This window comes from Panthera onca, chromosome D1, assembly GCF_046562875.1.
Source record: "Panthera onca isolate mPanOnc1 chromosome D1, mPanOnc1 haplotype 2, whole genome shotgun sequence".
NCBI lineage: Eukaryota > Metazoa > Chordata > Mammalia > Carnivora > Felidae > Panthera > Panthera onca.
The window spans coordinates 74,733,967-74,761,423 of record NC_138348.1 but is presented as its reverse complement, the minus strand read 5'-3'; the positions used below and the strand labels follow the sequence as shown (position 1 = coordinate 74,761,423).

Below are 27,457 nucleotides of genomic sequence, written 5' to 3'. Positions count from 1 at the left end.
AGAGATGCAGAGCAGGACATTCAAACTTAAGAGTATTAGAATCACCTGCCATGCAACTGTTCTTTAATAAGCCCCTGGGCATCAAGACTGGATACAGAGAAAGTAATGTTCACTTATAGAAGTTCATTCAGACACAAGTATTTAATGAGCATCTACTATGTTATCCAGCACTAATCCAGAGGCTGTAAGATTCAGTGGAGAACAATATAGACTTGGTTCCAGCCATTACTCAGTTTATACTCTGTAGAGGGTACACATATGAATAATAAAAATAAATTAGAAAGAAAAGATAATTTCAGGGGCTCCTGGGTGGCTCAGTCGGTTAATTAAGCATCCGACTCTTGATTTCGGATCATGTCATGATTGCACAGCTTGTGAGTTTGAGCCCCGCATAGGGCTCCACAGTTGGGAGCCTGCTTGGGATTCTCTCTTTCTCTCACTCTCTCTCTTTCTATCTGCCTCTCCCTGCTTGCATGTGCTTTGTCTCTCTCTTCAAATAAATAAAAATAAGATAAAACAAGATAACTTCAGGTGAGAAGGGCTATGAATTCACCTGCAATAAAGAGTAATAAAGAACTTGATTGCATTTTTCAGTTTGACTGCTGACAGCTTGCAGGCCCCACCACACTGTCTTCCCCTCTAGGCAAGCTAATGAGAAAGCTCAGGTACTCCTACCTTTGGTGCATGTAAGAAGTTCAAATCCTGTTTGTCTAGCCAGGGCAGAAGACCTCACCCCAGGCCCAACCACCATATAACCCTGAACCAGTCTCCTTTCCCCACTTTCTCAAGCCATTTTTGAACCAGCTTGGCAGTTCAACCTTCTGTCTCCAGAAAGCGCATTACTCGAGTAGTAAACCCTTTCATACTATCTTGGTGCGTGCGTGGCATCACGAGTTGGCATTCAAACCAAAGTTTGGATGGAAGGTCCATCTTGCCTCGAGGAGTGATCACATCATGAAAATAGGGCACAGTCTCAACATACACAAACACAGTAAGAACAGAAGCAAAGTCTCTTGGGACTAGGCTCAGAAACTTCACATCACTTCTGCTGGATGCTTTTGGTCCCGGCAAAAGTCACCAAGCCAAGTCTCCACCTCTTGATGAAGAGGGACTGCCAACATTTGTGGCCATTTTTACAATCCACCATGACTATCAGGCTGAATCCATTTTTGCACTGCCTAGTTTACCCCCTTCATTATAATGTAAGTAAAAAATCTTTGGATGAATATTATGATTGCCAACTGTGTCCTGAGAAAGGGCTCCTCTACCGTATAAGAAGTGAGAGCCAGCAGTCCCAATGGGCCAAGTCCTATCCACCTTCTGTCCCTATCACACAGAGCACAGAACCCATCTATCCTTGGCACTGAAGGAATTATTGTAGAAGTGAACTGAACCCAATTTTAAGTGAAGAACAATGCAATAGCTAAAGCACAGGGATAAAAGAAAAAAAAAGTCTGTCATAAAACATTTTGAAAAAAATCTTCCATATATGTTCATACATCATCTCATACATCACTCACATTTTTTATAGTCGTTTTGAACACAGCAGTATCAACTTAGTTCTCTTGTTAGGTGGGTGACAGAGCCATTGCAGATAATTCTGACATTCTAATAACATAATTAGCCCCCAGATCTGTAGGAGGGTGAGTCATCATGAACGTCCTGACAGACTTGTGAGATGGGATAAGACGGCTCACCTTTAGAAGCGCGATGCGTACGCCCACAATTATAGGGATGCATGTTAGCTGAAGTGTGGCATCGGGTTTCCTCATTGGAAGGCAAATAGGTGTATTTGACTACGGATGTTGCTGCTCTGTGTAGTTCTCAAAATGCCCTTCTGCTTTTGCATCCGCTGAAGAAAAATGCTTATTGACTATGCTAGGACTGTGCTAGGTGTGAGGGACAATGAAACAGGCAGGGATTTTGCCTTAAAGAAGAAGGAAACTAATAATAGTTGATATATTCCTATATGCAAGGCATTCTGCTATTCTGTCTACATATGCTTTTTACATAGCACTTACAACAAGCCGATGAGGTGGCTGCTATTATCCCTTACTTTACAGCCGAGGATACAGAAACTGTCATAGAATATGAATTTGTTCCAGGTCATTCAGCAAATAGATGGCAGGAATCTTGGTTCAGACCCTGGCCAGCCTGAACTTACACCCAGGCTCTTTCCAATTGAGAACAAAGGGCTTCTTCCAGCTATGCAAATGTACCACTGGCTTCTCTTCTCTGTTAGACCACTCCTAGAGTTATAAAAGGGAAACTTCCCTCCCTTCCCTCCCCTCAATGAATCTCTCTTTAGATTCCATCTCTACAGGACTGCGATTCAGTTGGGATGATGGGTTCATCAGACAGAGTGGCTGTGGTGAGTGAATTGTCTCCACCTCAGGGTCAAGTCCCAAGTACACATGCAGTGAAGAAGAAAATTATAACACACGGACCCTAAGTCAAACTCATCTGTGCTAGAAACACTGCAGTTGCCAGAGTGGTCACAACAGGCAGAGTCAAGAATCTTACAGAAATGAGTAAAGCTAAAATCGTGTAAACTTGCAATAAAAAAGAAGACAATTATAATGCTTACGAAAGTCTTCTTTTTTGCACAAGAGTAGATCAACCCTGAGGTCATATTCTGATGGTGAATGAGAAGCAGCTAAATAAGCAAGTAGCGGCTGGCGTGATGGCACGTCACTTTACTTAAAGGGAGAAGAAACCAGATGAAGCCAACCACACTTACGGTATCTCTACAGGCCCACAACTAAATACCAGCTTTTGACATCTGTGGAAAATAACTACCCTTGTTCCTCCCTTAAGTCTTCCATCCAGTCCCCAAGCTTTGCCCATGTTCCCATGTCTCTTATCTTACAGATACCCCCTCCTGTGACTGGATAGTATCACCTGTATACACCGGTACCTGAAGTTCCCTTACATCTGGATCTGCCTCCCAGTTGGCTGGTCTGATCCTAGTCTCTTTGTTATTCCAAAGACCTCTTTCACCAGATAAATGATCTCTGTATAGGAGATTTACATCATGTCGACACTCTGCTGAAAAACCTTTCATTTCTCTGCACTTCATGTTTCTAGCCCAAACTATAACCTCAGTCTCCCCCGGCCCCCCACTCCTCTCCAGATCTTACTTCCCTTGGCAGTTAGGGTGCTCTATCACAGTCGGCCAAAGGTGCCATGTGAATCTCTCTCTAGGTCTGCACTTGAATCATGCGTGTTCTCTTCTTTTACATTGGTCCTCCTCTTATCCAAAGCCCAGGTCAAGTCTCTCGTCTTTCCAGATAAGTCCTCCCTGATACAGCCCACCCTTAACTCTTATTGGACATACAGGTTGTCTCTCACAATTGGCATGTAATTTCATTATGTATTGCCCTACAGTTAATCACTGCTTCACTGTGCTATTCTGGTGTCCCCAACTGATTTTGGGTAACCTTGAGTGTCATTACTATGTTTTATGTGTTGTAAGTACTCACATGTGTGTGTACATAGGCACACATATGTGTCCATAGTTATTTATTTATTGCATTGACCGTGGGCTGTTAAATCTCACACAAAATGTTTGCGTATTTTCACCAATGATAATATACATAGATTTATTATCAACTTAGATATTCTCAGAGAATTTTATTATATTTATTGCTAAATTAGATTTCTCAAAAGTAGGCCAGTTGTCCTATGAGCCTCAAATGAGATACAAGGAAAAGTTAAGGATTTTGTCAGGAAACCCTGACAGTTTTCTCTTTTCAAAGAAGCAATAAAATAACCAAGACCAGGGTTTCTAGAACAGTTGGGAATTTCCCCGTATGGATGATTGATTGATTGATTGATTCATTCATTCATTCATTCAACTAAAGAGTTCCAGGATGCCTATTAGATACCAAGTACTGTGTCAGGTATCAAGGACATTATTGGTACCAAAACTATTTGTGGATAGTTTGTATTATGCCAAAAGGAAATGCAATTTAATTGGAAAAAATAGGTGAAAACTGTCAGATTGTCAAAAGTCTCAGAACAGTTGAATTAGGCAAACTTGGTTGTCCTGATAAAAAATAAACTTATTTCATGGGGTGCCTGGGTGGTGCAGTCGGTTGAGCGTCCGACTTTGGCTCAGGTCATGATCTTGTGGTCTGTGAGTTTGAGCCCCACTTTGGGCTCTGTGCTGACAGCTTGGAGCCTGGAGCCTGCTTTGGATTCTATGTCTCCCTCTCTCTATGCCCCTCTCCTACTCACGCTCTCTCTCTCTCTGAAAAATAAATAAACATTAAAAAATTAAAAAAAAAACTCATTCCAGGGGCTCCTGGGTGGTTCAGTCGGTTAAATGTCTGACTCTTGATTTTGGCTCATGGTTTGTGGAATTGAGCCCTGTGTTGGGCTCTGTGCTGACAGTGCAGAGCCTGCTTAGGATTCTCTCTCCCTCTCTCTCTGCCCCTCCCCTGCTCCTATATGTGTATACTCTTGCAAAATAAACAAATACACATAAAAAACAAACAAACTCATTCTAGTTCCATTTGATTTTGATTTCAACCTCTACCATGGGCACAGCTTGATTGAAGCTGGTCAGAGCTATTAAAAAAATTTTTTTTAACGTTTATTTATTTTTGAGAAGAGAGAGACAGAGAATGAGCAGGGGAGGAGAGAGAAAGAGGGAGACACAGAATCTGAAACAGGCTCCAGGCTCTAAGCTGTCAGTACAGAGCCTGACGTGGGGCTAGAACTCACAGACCACAAGATCATGACTTGAGCTGAAGTCAGACGCTCAACCAACTGAGCCACCCAGGCGCCCCAGGTCAGAGCTATTTAATGTCAAAGTTATATGTAAATTTTCTCGATTTCTCTTTTTTGTGTGTGTCTGTTGAAGAATTACAATGTGCATGGCTTGGAAGGTAGAGATTGGGAAAGCCAGTACACTGAGCCCCTGAACTGTAGTGTGGGAAGTAAGATTTCTCTGCTTTGTAATGAATCCTTGGACAACCCAATGGCTTTGCTCCAAAACTGTCCTGCCGGAACGGAGGATTATGTCACATGGGTCATTACACTTCCAAGCTTTGAGCCTCAGAATGAGCATTAAATTAAAATTCCCTGCACCTAGTAGGCAGAACATTGTGACACTTAAAAGACGTGAAAGTGCTAAATGAATTCTGAGCAATAATATTATCACCACTGCATATTTATTGAGTTCAACAGGGTGCTAAGTACGGTGCAGACGGATAATACAAGCGGTCTATACAAAAAAGCAACAGCAATACTCTTATAAGAACTCTCTCATTCATCTGCTTCAGGAATAGACAGTGTAACTAGACTTGTTAGAAATAGTCTCCTCTTTTCAAAAGTATCCGCAAGGTCCTCTATGCTTTTGTTTGATTTGAAAGTGGCCGATTTTCTACAGTTACCATTTATGAATGTGGCCAAGTCTCCCAATTTCAAAATTACCATAAGAATGCTGCAGGCACTAAACTGAAGAACTTCGTCCCTTTGCAACTGGAAATTACACATGGAGTTTTCTGAGAAATCTTAAATAAATCAGTTGTAAAATATTATATACATATCAGTATGTTTTTTATTCAAATGGGGAATATGCATTTTCAAAATTAATAATACCGCTTTTTAACTAGCCTTCAGTTTTCTGAAAAAAAAATGCATACATTTGAATACCAAAAGAATTTAAATAGTTTAGTCTAAAATTAAAGAGCGTAACTAGCCGAAGTTAAAGCATGAAGCAAATTTCCTATCTTTATCGAATCTAAACCCAAATGGAGGAAGAGTCAAAGTACGATATACCCAATATGTGTGTGCAAGAACCAATATACATGTGGATGAGCTCAAAGAATAACTTTGCATATACAGAAACTAATTGAATTTCAGAATCCTGACTTTCTTTATTTAAATGCCAGCCCATCAGGGTTATAAGAAAAAAAAATTAAGCACTTTAGAGAAAATGGGTTATAAACTGTCATTGTTGAGTTTAGTGTTCTGACAACTTTGAAAGTAACTACAACGTAATTTCCCAAGTTGGTAGCTAAAATAATGGAACATCTGGATGCCATTGAAATGTATGACAATCAAGGAGAGAACAGAAAAGCAGTGGGAACAATGCTTTTCCTCTGCTTAAATTCTTTGTGGTTTTGAACTCTTGCTTCAAACCTCCGTTGTGGCAGTCAAGGGCAGCACCCTTCTCAAAGATTCACCTTTTATTCCTGATCCTAGGAGTCCATCTCTGGGCCTATTTATCCTGCCCACAGCTGCACTTTTCACTGGCTTGCCTTCCTTATCTGCTCTTAGACCCTACTCCTGCACACCTGTGTGAAATAAGCAGCATTCAGTGTCACATGCAAACGGGGTCAGAGTGCTGATGTCAACCTCGTATGCTATGTCTGGCCTTTGGAAATGTAGGCATCTCCAGATAATATCATTAATGAAGCAACCAGAGTCCAATGTCCTCTGTCCTTCTGGGGCCAAGTGACACTAGCGTGAATGACATAATGAAGTTGAACTGTATAGACAGAGGAGCAAGATACATTTGTCTTCCCGGCGGGCAGCCTCATATATGGTCCATCCTCCTACAGGTTTTGGACTAGACTTGCCACTTGTCAGATGTCTAATGTTACATATTAGACTGCTGGAAATGGCCAGACACAGGCCTTATATAACCACTAAAGCTCCTCCTGAATAAGAACTCACTGTAACTGAGTTGAGATTCATTTTCTCCTTCCTCTGTGTAACCACAACAAAGAGGAGGGGCAAGAACATTTTTTTCCAATACAATCCAGCCAGTACTTACTGTGAGTCTAATAAGTATAACCTAAGTGTCAGGGGGAAAACAAAAATAGTCATTAAGGACCCTATAATCCACGGTCTCACAACAGATGCATATTCATTAGCTACATATTTATTTACATACTTACCCTAGGAATGGGATATTTCATTGAAGCATATTATTTTTCCTGCCCTTTCTTACCAGCAACCACGTTTTGGGGGTATCTGAACGTGGAGTGTCTCTAAGTACAGAGATGGCTTACTCTTGGCATGCGCACCAGAGCCTTTCCAGAGTCCCTTTTACTGAACAGCTCCAAGTTGGAAGTGATGTGGTATGTGTAAGCAGGCGGCCCTTCTTGCTACTGGGTCTGCGTGCACATCTGATGGGAGTTTGCTTTTCCACGTGGGAAGGCATATGTGCCCTCTCGGAGACATGTCAAGCCTCGGCTACAGTTTGTTTGGGATATTTTCCCTCTTTTTACGGCACAACTTGTCACCAGCAGAGAATGCAGACAGCTATGCCAAATGTGAATGCTGCTTGCCTGCCGCCGTTTGGCAAATGTTTGCCCAGATCTTTAGTTTGGGATGTAAATAGTCCATCGTGTATTAGATGTTTTCCAAGGTACTGTTTAATGCTGAAATTTCATGCTTCTGTGGGATTTACTGCACTTTTGTGGAAAGTTGCTTACAGGGTACCATTTTGCTTTCAGTGAGAAAGTATTGTAAGGTAGAATATGCATCTAGAGTGGAAGAGAGGAAAGCAGATCGCATGTATGGGTAAGGTGTTCAGATGTCTAAGGTTCCATATTTAGGTTTTGTGATCAGGTTTCTGATATAATTTTCTAAACGGCATGGGTTAATAGGCAGTAGTCTTTCTTCAAGTGTTTCAGAGATATTTTTGTAAAAATTGTCTTACATTGTATAATTTTTCCTTCCATAAGTGAATGCTATGAGGTAGAATATCACAACTCTAGCCACGGGAAGGACTTTTGCTCATATTTGTATGTAGTCTGGTCAAGTGTATGAAAACATCTGTTAAATGATATTAGATCACGTACAGGGTTTTTCTTTTAGCTAGTCTATAAGCAGAGGGAGGTAAGCAAATGCCTGTCTGTAAGCGGGCACCAAATCAACTTACAGAAGTATGAACAGGGGAGCTAGGGGCTGGGCTGTACCTATGCAGTCTTCCAGAAAAAGTGATGGGTGGTCCGTTTCCTTAAGGTCACTAGAAAGCAACCACAGACTGCTGTTTAATGTGATCTCACACAAGCACAAAAGAAATTAATAATAACACATGGAATATAGAAAAATGCCCACAAGAGGTGCACCTGAGTGGCTCAGTTAGTTAAGCATGTGACTCTGTATTTTGGCTCAGGTCATGATCTCATGGTTCATGAGTTGAAGCCCCACATCAGGCTCTCTCTCTCTCTCTCTCTCTCTCCCTTTCTCTGCCCCTCCCCTGCTCTCTCTTTCTCAAAATAAATAAAAGAAAAATGCCCATAATAAATTGGAAAATGCAAAAGCAAGGTTACAAATAATATGTGTAATATTATTTCAATCTTTTTGACAAATTTTCTGCAGTATTGTCTTATATATCCATAAATGCAAAACATGTTCTAAAAGTTCACACCCCAAAATGTAAAAAGTGATCATCACTGCATGGGGAAATTATGAGCATTAAAATTTTCTTCTGGCTTGTATCTCTCTCTTCCTCTCTCCCTGCCTCTGTGGTTTACAGTGAACATGTATGATGTATTACATGCTTCTAGCACATCATAGTTACATGTTTCTAATCAATGTATAATTAGAAATACCTATATTTTAATAATTCTATTGCAGGCCCTATGTAACTTCTGAAAGAAGAGTTTTAAAAGAGACCCTAATTTTTTTCCTTTCGCTGAGCTGTACATACACGTGCTTTAAACCATTGGACACTGAGTTCATTCTTCCTTACATACTGATGTCCTTGTGATATGACAGGAACTTTCAAATAAGTTGCTCCTGGAAGCATCATTTTTGAAGATGGGTAAATGGTTTTGTGCATGTATCAAAGCACACATCATGGGTCTGTCACGGCCTCGCACAGAGAGATTTGTAATTCTTCATCCCAACGTGGCACAAGCATGTCCTGGCTACTGCTGATAGAGACAGAACATCTCCTGTTGTAAAAACGCTACATAAAAACCCCATCATCTTCTCTAGCTGAAACCAAATGAGCGCATCTCTAATTCCCACATTCCACAAGAGCATCTGCTGCAGCCCTGTCCCTCTGCTGAAAAGGCTGTCATGTTGCCCTAAATTTACCTGTAGACCTTCTGACCTCTCTTGCACCTAACGACAGATCTAAGGCCTTCGGATGGAATATGTAAAGGTGAAACTTCCCCGAACTTATTCTCAATTGGCAAAGAGGCTGTTCCCCACACCGAGGAGAGAAAAACACAGTCATTTATTTCGTAAGCTAAGGGATACCAAAAGTTTTTCTCACCACATTCAATTGAAAAACAGGACAAGAACAAATTAAGACCCTGTCTATGTGGAGAAAGAGGACATTCTGCTTTTTCAGAACACAGGGCTCGATTGGTCAGAAGGCCCTTGCTCCGTGGGTCCTCGCTGCCTACTTCAGAATGTCTTCATAAAGCTTCTTAAGAGGGCTATTAATGAGAACTCATACATTTTTTAAAATATTGAACTTTTAAAATTTTATTGGAAAGTAGTATCCTAGAAGTAGGGTGTATCTCAATCACATCACAGCAAAGTATACATTAACACGGAGCTTAGCCCCACGTCCAATTTTAAGATTTATCAGCGTCTTTAAAAGTGTCCAGTGGCATGCCAGGAATTATAACAGGGTGCCTTATGAAAAATCTATGATCTTCCTTCTGAATTATATATTTACGACCTACTGAGGATGATAGATTTCAGGGAGGTAAATGTGATTTAGGAACTGCTTTTAGGCTCCAAGCACACCAGGGTTGGCAAGTGGCCCTGGGGTGAGGCCCTTCCCCTTTCCGCATGTCAGCTGGCTCCACAGGAGGCCTGCAAACCTCTCACCAAGGAACATTCTGGGCAGTACCAATCACTGTAACCTGGCAGGCGTGGATTATCCGGGTTGGGGGGTACCTATAGCCCGAAACTGAAGGTTCAACCACCATGCAGACACAGAGTGCCTGTGATGTCCCGGGTATTGTTCTAGGTGATGGGACTACAAAGAGCATTCTCCTCAGCTCTGGCCCTCCAGCCTACCATGGACCTTCGTCAAAGGTAGGGCCAGGCAGGTAGATGATGCGGAATCTCTGGGGAGCTCATCCTGCAGCCTGCTAAGAGAGATGAGGACAGCCTGCAGAAGGGACACAGCTTGAAATGCCTAAGGGCAATAAATCTGGAATTACGGTATCTGTCACCGGGTATTCTCCTGACTACTCTTGACCGGTTTACGATTTCCTCACAGCTGACGTGTTGACATCTGAATAAAGCAGAAAAAAAATCTCAGTGTGTGTTTCAACATTAAACACACACTTACCCTCTTAACAACTAAACACAATTTAAAGCCTTAAAAGGATTATAATTCCACAGAAAGCATGGGAGTTAGTGGGAAGACCGGGTGGGCCTAGAGACAGCTAACCAGAGAAATTAGCTATCTGTCCCAAGATAATCTCAAGAATAACTACTTTATGGAGTCCCTGGATTCCAGGAACGCTAGAGCTCTCAGCTTGGGTGCCTTCATTTCCTCTCAGATTCTGACTCAGAAAGCCAGCGAGACTCTCCTTCCTGGAGACGAGAGGCCCAGTGACCTTCTTCACAGCTGGGCCAGACCCACGGTTGACTGCTCATACAGCCTATCTTAGGAGAATGAGCTGTTCCAACTTACTTGGTCCTGATCCAGTTAAACGGATACTGGCACACAGAAGGCTCCGAAACTTTGGGCTCCTCTTCAGAAAAGGAAGGAAGGAGTTAATACTCTTTTACGTGCATACCATGCACCAGGAACTATGCTAGGTACATTTACAGAGGCCGTCTCATTAAAGAACCTTAAGTATATTCAACAACCATGAGACAAATTCAAGATACAAGGCCTCACATAGTGTAGCATGTGTTCGGGATTCTGCCACAAGAAGACTGTTTCAGGAATCACCAGGAAAAATTTTAAGCTTCTAATCATAAGAGCTACTGTACGTTAAACACTTAACAAGTGCAGTATACATGCAACATGCCAATCCTCACAAAATCCTAGGAAGTTGTTGTTTATTATTTTTAAAGATTTTAAGTTTAGGGGTGCCTGGGTGGCTCAGTCGGTTGGACGTCCGACTTCGGCTCAGGTCATGATCTCATGATCTCACGATTTGTGGATCTGAGCCCCGCATCGGGCTCTGTGTTGACAGCTCGGAGCCTGGAGCCTGCTTTGGGTTCTGTGTCTTCCTCTCTCTGGCCCTCCCCTGCTCGTGCTCTGTCTCTCTCTGTCTCTCAAAAATAAATAAAAATGTTAAAAAAATTTAAAAAAATTTTAAGTTTATTTATTTTTGAGGGAGAGAGAGAGCGAGAGCGAGTGAGTGCATGACTCGGGGGAGGGGCAGAGAGAGAGGTAGAGAGACAATCCCAAGTAGGCCCTGCACTGTCAACACAGAGACGTACGTAGGTCTTGATTTCATGAACCATGAGATCACGAACTGAGCCAAAATCAAGAACTGGATGCTTAACCAACTGAGTCACCCAGGTGCCCCTGTTTTATTATTATTATTATTATTAGCATCATCATCATCACCGTCCTCCCAATTTTACGGGTGAGGAAACTGAGGCTAGATAAAGAAAGGTGAGTGAGTGGTGAGGTCTGTCTTCAAATCCTATGCTTTAACTGTCTCTATCCACATTTGTAGTACAAAGGGCATTGTTTTATGAGATGTTTTATTTCTAAGTCAGGTTGAATAATTGTAAAATACATACAGTGCTACATCCCTGAAGATGAAATAACCGAATTTATTATAGGTTTTCTCACTTTCAAAGGAACTGATGGTATTTGCCCTAACACATCGACCTATTTTCCTTGGTTCTGACATCCAGGACTGTCCTGACTTATCTTCCTTACGGTGATCTGCATCCTGCTGACAGCCCTCTCCGCATTTTGCTAAAACAATGTTGCCACACAATAGATGAGATTGGTAGCCCCTGGTTTGTCACAGAAGCAAGTCATTTGGAAGGTCCTGAAACCACAGCTCACTTGAACAAAGCTGTCTGCAGCAAGCCAAAGTAGTTTTTCCGTTTTATTAATAGAGGCACTTGAGTTGGAATCTCATGTTCTGAACCTACCGCCATTATATTTTTATTTTCCCGCAGACAGACTTAACGTGCCCAACTGGGTCATACACATCTGGCGTTAGGCACAAGCTTGGATGATTTCTGAAGGGCCCAAATGAAATCAGACTGGACAGATCATTCTGTAGCTCAGAGAGTGTGCTGCACAAAACAAACTAGGAAAGCAACACAAGGGAAAAAGAGAGAAAAGGAGCTTTGGAAGTACAGGGCAGAGGGTCAATTTATCATCACTGCACTAGGGGGAGAAGTCAGCCCGGGCTTCTGGGATGTGTGATTCACGTGGGGAGTCATCATGATTGTTCAGAGCCGTGCGAGGAAGGGATAAGGATCTGTGTGACACCAGATCTGCAGGGCTAGAGGTTCTCCACCACCCCTCTTCCCTCACCTACCCCTCCCCTGCCCCCCCTCCTGCCCCCTCCCCTGCCAGGACCCAATCAGTGCTTGCCCAGGAAGGAAGCAGCAGCATAGCATCACACTCAGAAACCATTCACAAGGGAAAACAAAAGCAGAGCCCCAGCTCCCGGTGGCCTGTGGGCCCAGCACAACAAGCTGTGACCCGCCTGGAGCAGTTATCTGCCCGCCAGCACCACCAGCGAGCTGGGAGCAAAAAGCAGGCTCATTTCCATTTCCAGGCAGGACCACTGGATGGACAGACCTTCCCAGGTCCAGGGGAACAGGTTTCATTTACTGTTGATCGACCAATTAGTGTTCAGATTTGAGGAGAAACAAAACAAATCCAAGCTTTCAAAACCAGATAAATTAGAGGTGGCTATTTATAGAATGAAGGACTCATTCCAGACAAGTCTCCTAGCGTACAAAAGTGACTGCAGATTATTAACTTGGAGGCTAACCAGGGACACAGACAAACGAAGCTAAGAAGGAAAAAACTGCCAGCGGCGGACAAAGCCGGCATGATGCCCTCGCGACTCTGTGTAATCCAAGGAGCCAAAGCAATGCTTCCCTTCCCCGGTTCGGATGAAGACAGGGTGGGAAGGTGGCCCTCCACCGAGATCCTAACCAAGTCCTCACATGCTGTCATTCCCAACCTCAACAGGATCTCTTCAGACAGAGCCCTGGGCTCATTTCTTGTATTTCTATGGCTTCAAAAGGGCACATTGTGAAAAAAAAATGTGGAGCAAAGAGAGGATAAGACACAAACTGCATTCTACAATATATGTGAATTATTTACTCTATTGTGAGAGGATTACAAATTATGAGGCAGTAAGAAAAGAAATCCTCCCTTATATCAAATGTTGTAAAACAGGAGCTCATTGCCTTACACGGTGTTAAATAAAATGGAGGTGTCAACTTTAGCATAGGGAGATTTGACATATAAATCTGATTTGGGGGTCTATCTTTGTTTTGTTTTGGGAAAAATCAGAATTTCTGATGAAACCGGACTTGCCTGCTTCTGTTTTGTCACCGGCTGAGCCTCTTCAGAAGGGGCAGGCTAGACCTGCCACATTTCCCCTCTCCACCCCCACCCGTATACATGCTGTGCCTCTCAGTTACCAGTCGTGGGGCTAGCCTGCAATTTCCATTTTGAGCAAACCACCTCTGAGCACTGATATTTGCTTTGAAAAATGTGTGTGTGTCTCATTCAATATGTACTCTTTGGTCAGCTGGGAAAACACATTGATATAGATGCAATTCACACTTCCAGGAAGATCTCACGTAAGATCGTTCTTCAGGGCTGGTACCGACCTGGACTGTCCCGCAGGAATTGGAATGGCAACCCTCGCTCCCACCTCAACTGCACGTGTTCCCGCACCAAGTACATGCGCACACGCACCACCACCATCACCATTGCCTTGACTGCCATCACGTCACCATCGCCACCGCCCCAGGACCACTACCCCCAGCACACTACCACCCATCAGCATCACTGCCGCCACCAGTACTCCTTATTTAACTGGAGTTGCAGTGCCAAAGGCCACCCCTGACTAGCCTGCTTACACCCTCTTGGGGCATTATTTGAAACATAAGAACGACGGTGGTTTAGCAAAATCGAAAGGGGCACGTCTGTTCCTGAGCTAAGAGACAGGATTTCTGGGAAAGATGGGCCAGAAACCCTCACTGCAGACGGTGGAGTAAGCAGGCACTCAGAAAGCTAGGTACCTGAGGGCAGGGAAGCAGGTAGAAACCAATGTATGCCGTGAGGGAGCTTTCTGTGAGGAATTTTCACTTGGGGCTGCTTTGTGATCATAGTTACGGAGTGTGGAACGTGGAGATAACCACAGTTAGGTGGAGGTTTTTTCTTCCTATACTGGGTTTGTAGTTGCCCCAGTGCCTCGGTAAATCAAGTAGGCTTGTGAGGGGGCAGTATGAGGAGAAAGGGGCAGGAGTGGGCCAGTAACTGGAGTCTGCCTGCTGTAGTAGGGTGTTCAGGCAGCTGTAACAAATGACAACAGGCTGAACGGCTTACACAACAGAAATTTATTTTCTCACCGTTCTGGAAGCTAGAGATCTGAGGTCAAGGTGCTGACAGGGCTGGTCTCTTATGAGGCCTCTCTCCTCAGCTTGTAGATGGCTGTCTTCTCCCTGCGTCTTCACATGATTTCCCCTCTGAATGTGCCCGTGTCCAAATTTCCTCTTCTGATGAGGACACCAGTCATACTGGATCCTCCCCTAATGACCTCATTTTAAACTAATTTCCTGTTTAAAGACTCCAAATACAGTCACATTCTGAGGTGGCAGGGTTTGGGACTTCAATGTATGACTTTCAACATAGGCAATTCAGCCTGTAACCCTCGGTCTCTTTTTCTGCTGGAGTCCAAGCTGGTTCGCACAGTGCGGGCACAGCATCCTCTCAGGCGGACTTTGTCCTGGGGCTTGGGGCAGTGCCCCGCAGGGACAGCCCCTGTCCAGAGCTCCGCAGGCACGGAGGAGCAGCTGAGGGAGGAGCCAATGGATACCTGAAGAGCAGAAGAGAAAACCTTCTCTTCTCATGCTCATAAAATGCTGATGCCTGAGGGTGGGCTGACCCGACACCTGGGTAAATCTGGTGTGAAACAAGAGTGGGAGGGATGCCTGGGTGGCACAGTCAGTTGAGCGACCGGCTCTTGGTTTCAACTCAGGTCATGGTCTCACAGTTCATGGGTTCGAGCCTCACATCGGGCTCTGCACTGGCAGCACGGAGCCTGCTTGGATTCTCTCTCTCTCTCTCTCTCTCTCTCTCTCTCTCTCCCCTCCCACCCCACTCCCCTCTCTGCCCCTCCCCCACTCACACCATCGCTGTCTCTCTCAAGATAAACAGATAAACTCTAAAAAATAAAACAAGAGTGGGAAAAGATGATTTGATTCGCCACGTTTCAATGTGCTGATGGATGTTTAGGGCCACACTGTTCTACAAAGCGAGGAAGAAATGTTCTGGACGCCACCATGAAGTGATTGATCCCGGATCTCTCATCCTTTGTCTCAGTTTCTGCATCTGTAGAATGCGGGAGAAGTGTCTGGATGATACGAATGGAAAACAGCCCCTTAATTCCAAGCCAGCAGCTCACGAATAATCAGCAGGTTAGACTCTAGTGACCTCGCTGTGAAAGGTGAAGAAAAAATGCTCAGGGGGCAAAACATGCGAGGTCCAGTAACAGAAGCTGTGCCCAGCCCAGTGCCGGGCCCCGAACAAGCATGGGATAAAGCTTGCCAGACAGGAGGAAACCAGTGACTTTTCATTACTTTTCGAAGTGGCTACGAGAAGAAACCAACCCTCCCTCTGAGGCCAGTGTGTGCTACAGGTGCTGTGTCCGTGGTTGGACACACCACCTCTTTTGAAGGACCGCCCGGTACTTCCTGCAAAGTTTCATGAAGGAAGCAGAAAGAAGGACCTACTGAGAGAAACTTCCATTTCTCTCATAGGTAAATTACCCAGCTGCGGACTGCTTAATGCGTTGAAACAGGCCTGCAATCCTTCACCACCAGAAATGGCCATCATCTCCAGAGCAGAAGCTTGCAAAGGAAGAAACCTGTAAGGATGCGTAGTCACCGACAAAAAAATCAATCTGCATCCTAAGGCAAGAGGAAATGTTACAAAAACTTAGCAAAAAACATGATTTTTTTTTCTCAGAAGATACAGCCACAAAAAGGGATGAGAATTTCAAACAGGAAGAAAAAAATGGTCACGTGAGGTGTACCTCACAGAGGACAACGGATGAGTATGCTACAGGGACAGGTACTAAATAATTTACGTTCCTATAGATCTAGTGTATCAGTCTGTAATGTGTTTTGTTATTAATACCGACTGCACTCTAAAATCTCACCACCTTCTCTGGGCTACTTCAAGCCATATGCACACACACAACATAATTTCCCATCCTGTGTCTTTATACTGCTGACTGGGCCTTGTCATCTTTTTTGATTTGCAAATAAAATACGCTCTCTGTTCTCTTTGGAAGACTTTTATCAGAACCATCCAGCCCTGAACAGAGAAGCATTTTAAGATCAAAAGGGAGGAAAATAATACTCTTTTAGCAAGCAAGATAAAGATTCACACATAATTAAGCCGGGACTATAGGATTATTTAAGTGGATATATCTTTTAAGAATAATTGAACTGTGAGAAGCTATTCAAAATACTGGGGCCAGGACTGAAAAAGAAAGGGAATTGACAAGGTGTTTGTTGAGGACTAGGCGAGAAGGGAGGGGATGGGAAAGAGGGAGGGACAGACAATGGTTCAGCAGTGTCTATGCGTGCCAGGCCCTCTGTGTAGTTAGTTCATCGGACGAAGTAGGGATCATTGACCCCCGCTTTACAGATAAGGAAACGGGGGATCAAAGTTAACTTGGTAAGGCAGACGGGAAGACACAGCGTGTTCCATTGTTTCTGTCTCCAAGCCCATGGACGTCATCGTGTGCTAAACTGCTGTCCATCACCTCATGTAGGGTGAAACAAACGCCTCTTAGAGTAATCATCATTCATTCATAGGGCATTTATTGAGTACTCCCTGTTTCCCAGGTGCTAGACCAGATACTCTGAATACAGAGAGAAGTAAGTAAGGTACTTGGGACTGACAATTACGGACCAATTGCTATCTGACAGTCAGCATCCTGAGCCTTTCCACCAGACATTTATTAACTCTTCATACCAAGAAGAGTTAGGGACTAACACACACCTGTGTTAGGGACTATTATCCCCACTTTGCTCGTGAGGTGAAGGTGTCTAAGCCTTGTGAGCAGTCCCAAACTATAATCTCAGGCCTGCCTGAATTTAACATCTCTGCTCTCCCACACTACATCTATTCACCATCTTGGTAAATCAAGTGTCACGCCCACAAAGGGCTTAAACCTAGTAGGTCATATATATAAATGATTATAACGTAAGAGAAATTAGTGCATTTATTCCTTTTTGCAGCTGCCTTCTCTAATAATGAGGTAATCAGGGCTAAAGTTGTAACCACTAAGCTAAAACATTAATTCACCGTTTAGTTTATGCATCCATTATCAACTTTCTGCACCTATTTGCTGGAATTAGCCTTCTATCTCTGTTACAATCATAAAAGGCTATGAAGGAATGTATATTCCTTTGAACAAGTGGGGTAAAAATTCCATATTTTATGGTCAGGAGAGAAGATCACTCCAATGTTTACACATAACAGACCTGAAATTAGGCAAGATCTAATGTGGAGAATTCACCAAAGAAGAGGAAATTGCACTTGTGAATCTTTCTACCGTTCTTTGCTGGTCTTGTTTCTTTAGCAAATCCCTTGGATTCTGATCATGGCAACTGTCCTCTTATAGTCAGAGATGTAAGATGAATGCTTACAGACTCAAAAAACCCTGACAGCCTATAGATGGACAAGCTAAAATCTTAAATCAATGTACAGGCAGAGTACCAGCAGTATCCAATTAAAGTCCCTTCTATCATGGGGAATGCAAACTAGAAACAAATCACTAATGTCCTCCTGGTTACCTATTCAGAAGTGTACCTGCCAGGTCGGCCTCTAAATGGGTCCTTTTCAGGAAGAGTCAATTTTATTTTATTGGGAAGGAGAGATATGAAATAGAGCCAGAAGGTTAATATGAGTTTAAGAGGAGCATAGGGTTATCTTGGCAATTAAAGGCTCTCCAGGAGGTTAATTACCCACACCCAGCACTTACAACTCACACAATGGATCAGCAGTTACAAAAATCTGTGTACAGCAGAGAACTCTATTCTGCACTCTGAATGATGTTATTTTACTCAGTTTTTGGAGGACTGAGTTAAAGCAATATCTTTTCCATGATCCATTCAGAAAAAAGAAATGAATGTCACTGAAACCATCACAGCAAAGTAATGTAAAAAATACTGTGACCAAGAATTGTACAATTTAGAAAGTGAGAGCAGGAGAGTGTGCATGAGAGAGAGAGAGAAATAGAGAGAAAGAGAGAGAGAGAGAGAGAGAGAGAGAGAGACGGAGAGAGAGGAAGACAGATTACCTAGTGTTTGAAAACCTCAGTGGGAGGGGTGACTAAAAGAAAAGGCACAAATGATGAGGATCCTGGGTGATGGGCAGAGCAATGGTGGGTGCTTGAGGGCAAGTTGAAATGGTTCAGCTGACCTACAGTTTTCAAATCTCCACCCTGAAACTTCAGACAAGCCAGTTTGCTGCTTTGAGCCACTGCCTTCACGCTGGTTGAAATAAATTTCTGGGCCCAAGATGGAACCACTGTTGTTCGAGGTGCCACATCAGCAAACTGAAATTTAGATAACTTGTGTGCCCCTGTAAACGCTTTGCTTGACCAGAATCCAAGTATATCCAGCCACTCGATCCCCAAAAGCCAAGCCAATGCTGGGCTCTCTCCTTACTTCTTTGTTCTTTCTTATCCCAAACAAGGTTGGCCATGTGGCCCCTGCTAGTCAGTTATTTTTAAGTTTTCTCTTCCTTGTTCTTTATCCTTCACTTTGTAAAAGCTTCCTGCCTTCCACCCCATTTTGCAGTTACCTGAGTGGACACAGTCTGCTTTGAGAGGTGTCAAAGTTTGTTTCTACGTTTGTTTCCGTCTTCTCTAGTTATTTTTTAATAACCCTCATCCAAACACATCATCATCTTTCATGTGGATCCCTCCAGAAGCACCCCCAGAACCTCCCTGCTACTTGTGCCCTGCCCCAGACCATCTCTGTTCAGCTGAGTAGCTATGCAGGCAAGCATATCTTATTACTCCCAGCTAATGTGTTTCCACTGTGCTCAGGAAAATATGCATAATCCTTCCTACAGCCCTGTTTGCTTTCTGCAACTTCCATTTCCTATCACCTTTACCCACCTCCATCTTTAAACTCTTGATCGCACCGGCCTAGGTGTTCATACTGGCCTTGAACAGAATCTTGGCTTCCTGTCACTAAATGTCACCTACTCAAGAGGCTCTCCTAACCAGTCTATAGGATGTTGCCTCCCACTCCCACTTTCAGGCACTACCATGGGACCTTCCTTGAGTGGCCTCAGAAAGCTTGTATTTGGAGTTATAGCCTTTATTCATTTATTATGTGCCCCCTGTCCCTTCCTGTTTACTCTGTATCCCCAGCACATAGGGCAGACCCTGAGACCTGGGCCAAATCAAGTAGCTATGGTCTGGGGTTCTTTTCTGCATGTCAGCTGCCTTGGAGCTACTATCCTGGAGTGTAGAGATGAAACAGAATGTTCAGGAGGTTTAGGTGTCATGACAACATACGATAATAACTAAAACCACAATGGTCACAGCTCCACTTTACTGAGCACCTTCTTAGCGCAGATACCAGATGGGATGTTGTACGCTTATTTTCCCCAACGACCCTAAGAGGTTGCCAACTGCTATGCTGCACTGCCTCCCTAGGATGATTAATACCAGGTACTGAGAAATGATGTTCCAGATCCATCTGTGTTAATCTAAAGAACGGAAATGTTTGGTCAGTATTTACGCAGGTCTGTAAAGGATGCACAACTGTTAAGGATTCTTCTGGGAAGTAAATTCAGATGCCTGGAGAGCACTTTTCCCTCCTGTCACACTCTGCACCACATCTTCCTGAAGACACCACCTTTCCAGGGACAAGGCAGCAAGTGACCTCGGGCAGAGGCCCCAGCTAATGAGACGCCCTCCTTTTCCCTGCTGGGAGGTAATGGGTTCAACTATCTGAGAACACAACCTCCCCAGGAGTCCTGGACTCTGTTGCAAAGAAAAGGAGCGCATAAATACAACATAAGGTGTTATTATTTTGGCAAATGTTCTCTAATTCTGGACCAGAAACGAACCGCAGCCCAGCGGTATGATTTTGAAAAAAGAATTATAATAATTATTTTTTGGCAGCACGGAGTCTTTCATCTTTACGAGATGATGGCAATGTTTTAAAAGGATTATCACAGTGCTGATGATCATCATAATAATCCTTTATTATGTGTAATGCTTTAAGATAAAAGTACTTTGGCATAAAACATAAGGACTGATCTCACTAGCGATCCTTTGAGGTATACGGAACAGTAATTGTCACACTTCACAGTAGGGGAAACTGAGGTCCAGCGCAATTAAACAGTTTTTATCCATTCACGCTAATCGTGATCATGGCAAGGCAGTTCCAGCATCCACAGGCACCCATTCTTAGTCCAGTACTTGTTGAATAAATCATTGCTGGTTAACTGATTTAAAGGAAAACAACAGGAGAGAAAGGTATGAGTGTGAGTGTGTGTGTGTGTGTGTGTGTGTGTGTGTGTGTGTGTGTGTGTAGGATCTGTGGACTCCAGTAAATGATTCTTAGGGACTAACAGATCATTTTAGAAGCACAGATTTGTGCTAAAACCTTAACAAACCCCTAACTTCCAAGCATTGTCATCCATTCTGTACCAGACCGTCACACCTAAATCACAGTGCCACACACTACCCAGACTTCAAGCTTCCCAATAAAAATACTCGAATCGTACAGAAAGAATGTTCCATGAAGCGCTTTCATATCTATTTTCTCATCTCTTGCCTTATGGCGTTTTTTTTTTTTCCTCCAGAAATAACGCTCTTACAGTTTATATTGCTGCTGTTTCTGTCTTAATGAATTATAGGAGTACATTTTATGGTTTCAGAAACAGTAGTCTCGGGCAGTGAATCAACTAGCAGACTTCCCCTCCTCAACCCTCTCCCCAGAAAAGAAACGAGGAGCAAAGCAACTCGCGTCTTCACAAATGATGTACTTCACTCTGATCACAGCACTTTTGCTCTTTCTCTCTTCACATCCGAGGCCCCGGAGGCTCATGGGGCTTTGCTCCTGAACTTTCCTTTATGGTGGCTGACAAAAGGGCTGAAGTCAAGGCAGAGATGTTGGTGCATCTGCTTGTTTTCAGAGTTAGGAGAAGGCCAGTCTGCCACCCCTGCTTGGCACTCACGAGTGCGTTCAGAGGGATGCACCCCAAATCTCCACATTCAAAACCAATCAGCCCAACAGAGACCTCTTCATTTTGGAACCCACTGTTCAAATGTATTAAAGTTCTAGTTTATGTTGAAGGTTAAAGAAGTTTAGTGAAAGTCAGTTTTAATGAATGCCAGTTCCCTCTACGCACTTACCTCCAGAAAATGTTCTGCCTGCTGTTCTCGATCCAATTTCCTTGAAGTTGTTGTAATCAGACCTGCGTAGAAATGAGAATATTTGACTTTTAAATATCTGGGGCAAGTAGTTTACTGAGCATGGGAAGCAAATTCAGTTAAAGGAAAAGCAAAAATGATGGGGAACAGTAACTCTCCAATCCCCAGTGACAATCGAGATGTTTCCAAATTATTCTTAAAACAAAATAAAATTCACAAAGAAAACCTGCAAAATTTGTTCTGGCTCTGCTTACCTCAGTGAGGTACTGTAATCACTCTGGGGATGTAAAAACTCACTAAAGAACCATTGTTTTTCTGATAATGAGGAATTTCAATGATTCATTTGCATATGACTGAAATTCTACAGTAAGAACCTCATTAAAGATTTCAGAGTTCTTGAACATTAATAGGCTGTTGATGCTGATTAGAATCAGTCTGTGAAACAGCACTTTCTTATTTAACGTTTTTATGCTTATATAATTTTTTGTTACACTTGACAAAGAAGGTTACTTCCGTAATAGCTCCTTGTACACATAGTTATTTCAAATTTAATAACTCTTATATATGGAAGACCTCACACCGTAATTTTATCATTGTGTTTTATGTGTTTAAATCTTTACACAAAATAAGATCCACATGGGAAATATCTCTGTATCTTTCCTTCAAATGGAGTTTCCAATAAATGAATCAGCCCTTTGAGTATAAAGACAAAGAAAAGGCAATGAGAAGACAGAATCTTCAAGGCTGCCCAGCTTATTGCATCAATTTGTCTTTTGCAGGTTTTATTATTATTATTGTCAAATGGCAATTAGGAGGTCAAATTTATATTCCATTTCTTGACTCTACACTGTCCCTGAAGACAAGAAACTATGGATTGGGCTGGCTTCATGACCTAAGCCAATGGACAGAAAAGAGCAGAGAAAATCACGTGAAAAGGTCACTCCCAACACTGGTGAGGTACGTGAAGTATGGAAAAGACATTTTGCCAAGATCTGCTGAGGAGCTCATGACCTCCAGCTTTTTTTTTTTTTAACCTTGCTACTATTACTTTTATTTATTTATTTTTATATAATTTATTGTCAAATTGGCTTCCATACAATACCCAGTGCTCATCCCAACAAGTGCCCTCCTCAATGCCCATCACCCATTTCCCCCTCTCCTCCCCCCTCGCCATCAAGCCTCAGTTTGTTCTCTATGTTTAAGAGTCTCTTATGGTTTTCCTCCCTCCCTCTCTATTTGTAACTTTTTCCCCCTACCTTTCCCCCATGGTCTTCTGTTAAGTTTCTCAAGACCCACATATGAGTGAAAACATATGGTATCTGTCTTTCTCTGACTAACTTATTTCACTTAGCATAATACCCTCCAGTTCCATCCACATTGCTGCAAATGGAAAGATTTCATTCTTTCTCATTGCCAAGCAGTATTCCATTGTATATATACACCACATCAAAGTCACAGGGTACAAAATCAATGTAGAGACATCGGTTGCATTTTTATACATCAAAAATGAAGCAACAGAAAGAGAAATAAAGAAACTGATCCCATTTACAATTGCACCCAGAAGCACAGAATACCTAGGAATAAACCTAACCAAAGATGTAAAAGATCTGTATGCTGACAACTATAGAAAGCTTATGAAGGAAACTGAAGAAGACACAAAGAAATGGAAAAGCATTCCATGCTCATGGATTGGAAGAATACACATTGTTAAAATGTCAATACTACCCAAAGCAATCTACACATTCAATGCAATCCCGATCAAAATTGCACTGGCATTCTTCTCAAAGCTAGAACAAACAATCCTAAAATTTGTATGGAACCACAAAAGACCCCAAATAGCCAAAGTAATATTGGAGAAGAAAACCAAAGCAGGAGGCATCACAATCCTAGACTTCAGTCTCCACTATAAAGCTGTAACCACCAGCTTTTGTTCTAACACATGTGGTGGTGGGAGCATGTGGATTTTAGAGAAAGCTAAGGAGAGGTCACAGGAGGCTAAAGGACCCTCCAAATAAAATCCCATTGGGGGTGGCATGGCTCTTTACAAAATGGCCCCACTCCCCTTTACTCTCATCTGTCCACGCTCCTCATGGGAAGGAAACCTGTGTTTGCACGGCCCTGATGAGTGGGCTTTCCATAAATTCTTTCTAGAGCATGTCCCACCCCACTGCTTCACCTCTAGTTTTTTCCAATTTAGCTCAGATGTTAGAGAGATGACCTGTCTTCCAGGGTTAGGTGCCCATTTGCTATGTCCCAACACAACCAGTATGTTCCTCCATCATTGTTCTTTGTTCCATGCTATAATCCATTGCTCACGTGTGTGTGTGTGTGTGTGTGTGTGTGTGTGTGTGTTTCCCACTAGACAAGTGGACAGAGTTCCTTCATGAGAAGGGTCTCCCTTTTTATTCTGAAGCCTTGGTGCCCACCTACCCCTGATCTAAAACAAAGAATAGGAATTTCATTAATGCTCAGTTAACAAAAGTTGCTGTGGAAGAGATTACTTATATACTAATCTTCAGTTTTGCTGCTGACTCAGAATGTGTTTGTTTAGGAAGGAATTGTTTGGTTTTGTTTTTTTAATTTTTTCATGTTTATTTATTTTGAGAGAGAGAGAGAGAGAGAGAGAAGGAGACAGAGTGCAAGCAGTGGAGGGGCAGAGAAAGAGGGAGACACAGAATCCGAAGCAGCCTCCAGGCTCTGAGCTGTCAGCACAGAGCCCAACATGGGGCTTGAACCCACGAACTGTGAGATCATGACTTGAGCCAAAGTTGGACGCTCAACCAGCTAGGCCACCCAGGTGCCCCAGGAAGGTATTGTTTTGTGTGTAGGGAGAGTATTTGTAGGTGGACTGGGGGTGTAGGCCTTTAGTATTCATTTGAAACGACTTACTGAGTGCCTCCATGTGAATGACACAGTGCTGGGCACTCTTGGGATACAAAGATGAGCTACTGTCCGAGATTATGGAGAGAAGACTGATATCAAAAGTTTTAAATGGGAGAATCAGTAACTTCTCTTCCCTAGCTGCCTATCAGAACCTCCTGAGAAATTAAAAAACTCAGATTCTGTGCCCCACTCTATCCCTCCTTTACCGTGTCCACGTCTCTTGGGATGATGCCTGAGATGATTCTCTAATTCTAAAAGATGGCTCTACAGAATTTCACTATCCTTTGTTGAATCTCACTATGAATTTTTATTGACATTAATTTTTCTGCCAAGCCACATCCAAAAATGAAATATACTGAAATGCTTTAGCATCTGAATCAGTGTGCGCAGGGGGTAAGGGGTGAACCAGAGGGAGGCGGAGATGGTGTGAGAGTGAACTGGTGGGTGAGGTGATAAAGGAGGAATAAAGGGGGCACGGCTCTCTGATTTGTATTGACTAAGGGTCGATGTGGTCAGACCAGTGGGGGTCTAACACACAAATGTGATGCCTTCATTTTCAGACCATCCTATCCGACAAGGTCATATGTCACGAAGGCTCTTTCCAAGTGAGAAGTAAGTGTCTTCTCGGAAAGGGAAAGGAGGCTTTCAGGAACCTCACTACCTCCTCAGGGGGCATCCTCTGTTAGAGGTCACAATGGGAATGAGAAACACTTGTTATATGGAGGCTATAAATGGATGAAAGGGCTGTCAGCCTTGGCAGTGCTGGTTGCCTGCTGCTCTTCCAGGCACAAAAGACCAGGAGCCCTTTGCCCTCTGTTCCCCTGAGGACACTTGTGTCATTTCAGCCACAGCCCATTGTGATGTGCTATGTGCGGGGAAGAGGTCAGCTTCCTCTCCTGATTATTCTTAGGGTGATTTTTTTTTTAAGGAAAGCCACTTATTTGCACAATGCATGTGTGGAACTGAGAGAGCAGTGTGGCTCTCCTGTCATCTGCCTGCCAGCAGGAGGATGTGTTTTTCACCTATTTATCAGCTGACAGAGAAGGAGATGGGCTTCCTGAAAAGTCTAAAGTATACACAACAGTAAACCTGGAGCTCTGAGAAAGCCAAGCAGTTTCTGTTCCTGGAAGAAAGGCAGGAAAACCTCTGTAGGCTTTAGTGCTCTGTGTTTCCATTATCTCATCTCTATTCTCACAAATATAAGGTAAGAGGCAGGTAAAAGAAAATCTAAGTCAAAAGTGAAAATCAGTAGGAAATCCGATGAGGTGGGGTGGGGGACAGGGAACACTGTTAGAGGGTACGAGGTTTCTTCTGGGGGTTATGAAAATGCTCTACCATGACAGGTTACGGTGATGGTTGCACAGTCCCCAAAGTATTCTCAAAACCACTGACTTGTATACTTTAAATGGGTAAGTGTCATTGCATGTAAATTACATGTCAGTAAAGCTGTTTCAAAATCACAAGCTCTGCCTTTTAGAGTTTAACAAGCCTCTCATGTTTGGAGAAGACAGACACTTAAAAATGAAGGGATGGATGGATAAGTTACTTTAGGAATCAGGCATGAAGAGGGGCTGGAATGAATGAAGCAATCAGGTTTGGCCCTGGGGAGTCAGGAACATAACAATAATGAACAGAACACTTTTAGGTCAAAGCCACAACTGGTAGTTACTTGTACTGAGAAATAACCCCTGTTATCAAGACAGGACCACCTACGGCAAGAAGCGGCAAAATCTCTCTTCTCTTAAAAGGTACACATTTGGGGGCGCCTGGGTGGCGCAGTCGGTTAAGCGTCCGACTTCAGCCAGGTCACGATCTCGCGGTCCGTGAGTTCGAGCCCCGCGTCAGGCTCTGGGCTGATGGCTCGGAGCCTGGAGCCTGTTTCCGATTCTGTGTCTCCCTCTCTCTCTGCCCCTCCCCCGTTCATGCTCTGTCTCTCTCTGTCCCAAAAATAAAATAAAAAACGTTGAAAAAAAAAAATTAAAAAAAAAAAAAAAAAAAAAAAGGTACACATTTGGATGAGCCATGGTCCTTAGCGGCACTGTTTCTCATAGTCAGAAAGGACTGCACTGAGCCATCCTCACAGTCCAGAGGAATTCATCAAAATGGTCAACGGTTGTAGTTGAACGTAGCTGGGCCTTTTTTTTTTTTTTTTTAATTTTTTTTTTCAACGTTTTTTATTTATTTTTGGGACAGAGAGAGACAGAGCATGAACGGGGGAGGGTCAGAGAGAGAGGGAGACACAGAATCGGAAACAGGCTCCAGGCTCCGAGCCATCAGCCCAGAGCCTGACGCGGGGCTCGAACTCACGGACCGCGAGATCGTGACCTGGCTGAAGTCGGACGCTTAACCGACTGCGCCACCCAGGCGCCCCAACTGGGCCTTAAAATAGAACAGAGCACCCCCTCTCTTCAGCTCTTCTGATTCATCACCGTGGAAGGCAACCCCATTGTGTAATCTCTGCAGGAGAGAGGCGTGTACATCACACATGTAACTACAGACCCATTGGGCACAGTAAATTGGGGACTGACATGAAGAAATTGAATTTCAAAGATAAATCATAGGCGAGCTTTTGAATGTGGTTTGGAGATATAAACAAACACATCATTTGATATAATTACATATGCAAACCTCCAATTTAGGAGGGGAATTACGCCAGTCCTAAATGAATGATACTCACCAAAGAGGGGGGAGAGCATATGGCTGCAACCATGCAATTACTTTAAAAATGACTAGTTCTGATTTTTTGTTGTGGAGACAGGGGACTCTCACAAGCTCTCTGAGAAACAGCCTGAGCACAAAAATGTCGCTGCCTGTTCCAAAGAGAACTAACAGTGTTCTAAGTAGTTATGGTCAGAGGAGTGATACTTGTAAGATGACATCTTTCCCCGGCTTTCTCTCCCTGTGGGTGTCCTGGGTCACAGCTGTGCAATCTATTGCCGTGACATTCACATTTTCTTTAAGTGCTACTTGAAGCAGTGCAGGTCTTAGCTGCT

At 43.3% G+C, this 27,457-nt stretch overlaps 1 protein-coding gene across 5 annotated transcripts in view; it reads right to left on the bottom strand.

The window, feature by feature from the left end:
- Window positions 1-27,457, bottom strand: part of FAT3 (FAT atypical cadherin 3) — a 668,217-nt gene that overhangs the window by 167,413 nt on the left and 473,347 nt on the right. For all 5 annotated transcript variants that reach the window (XM_078433002.2, XM_078433004.2, XM_078433003.2 and 2 more), the window contains exon 4: window positions 21,564-21,625. In XM_078433002.2, the coding sequence (XP_078289128.2) occupies window positions 21,564-21,625 (62 nt within the window). The remainder of the gene's footprint in view (window positions 1-21,563; window positions 21,626-27,457) is intronic.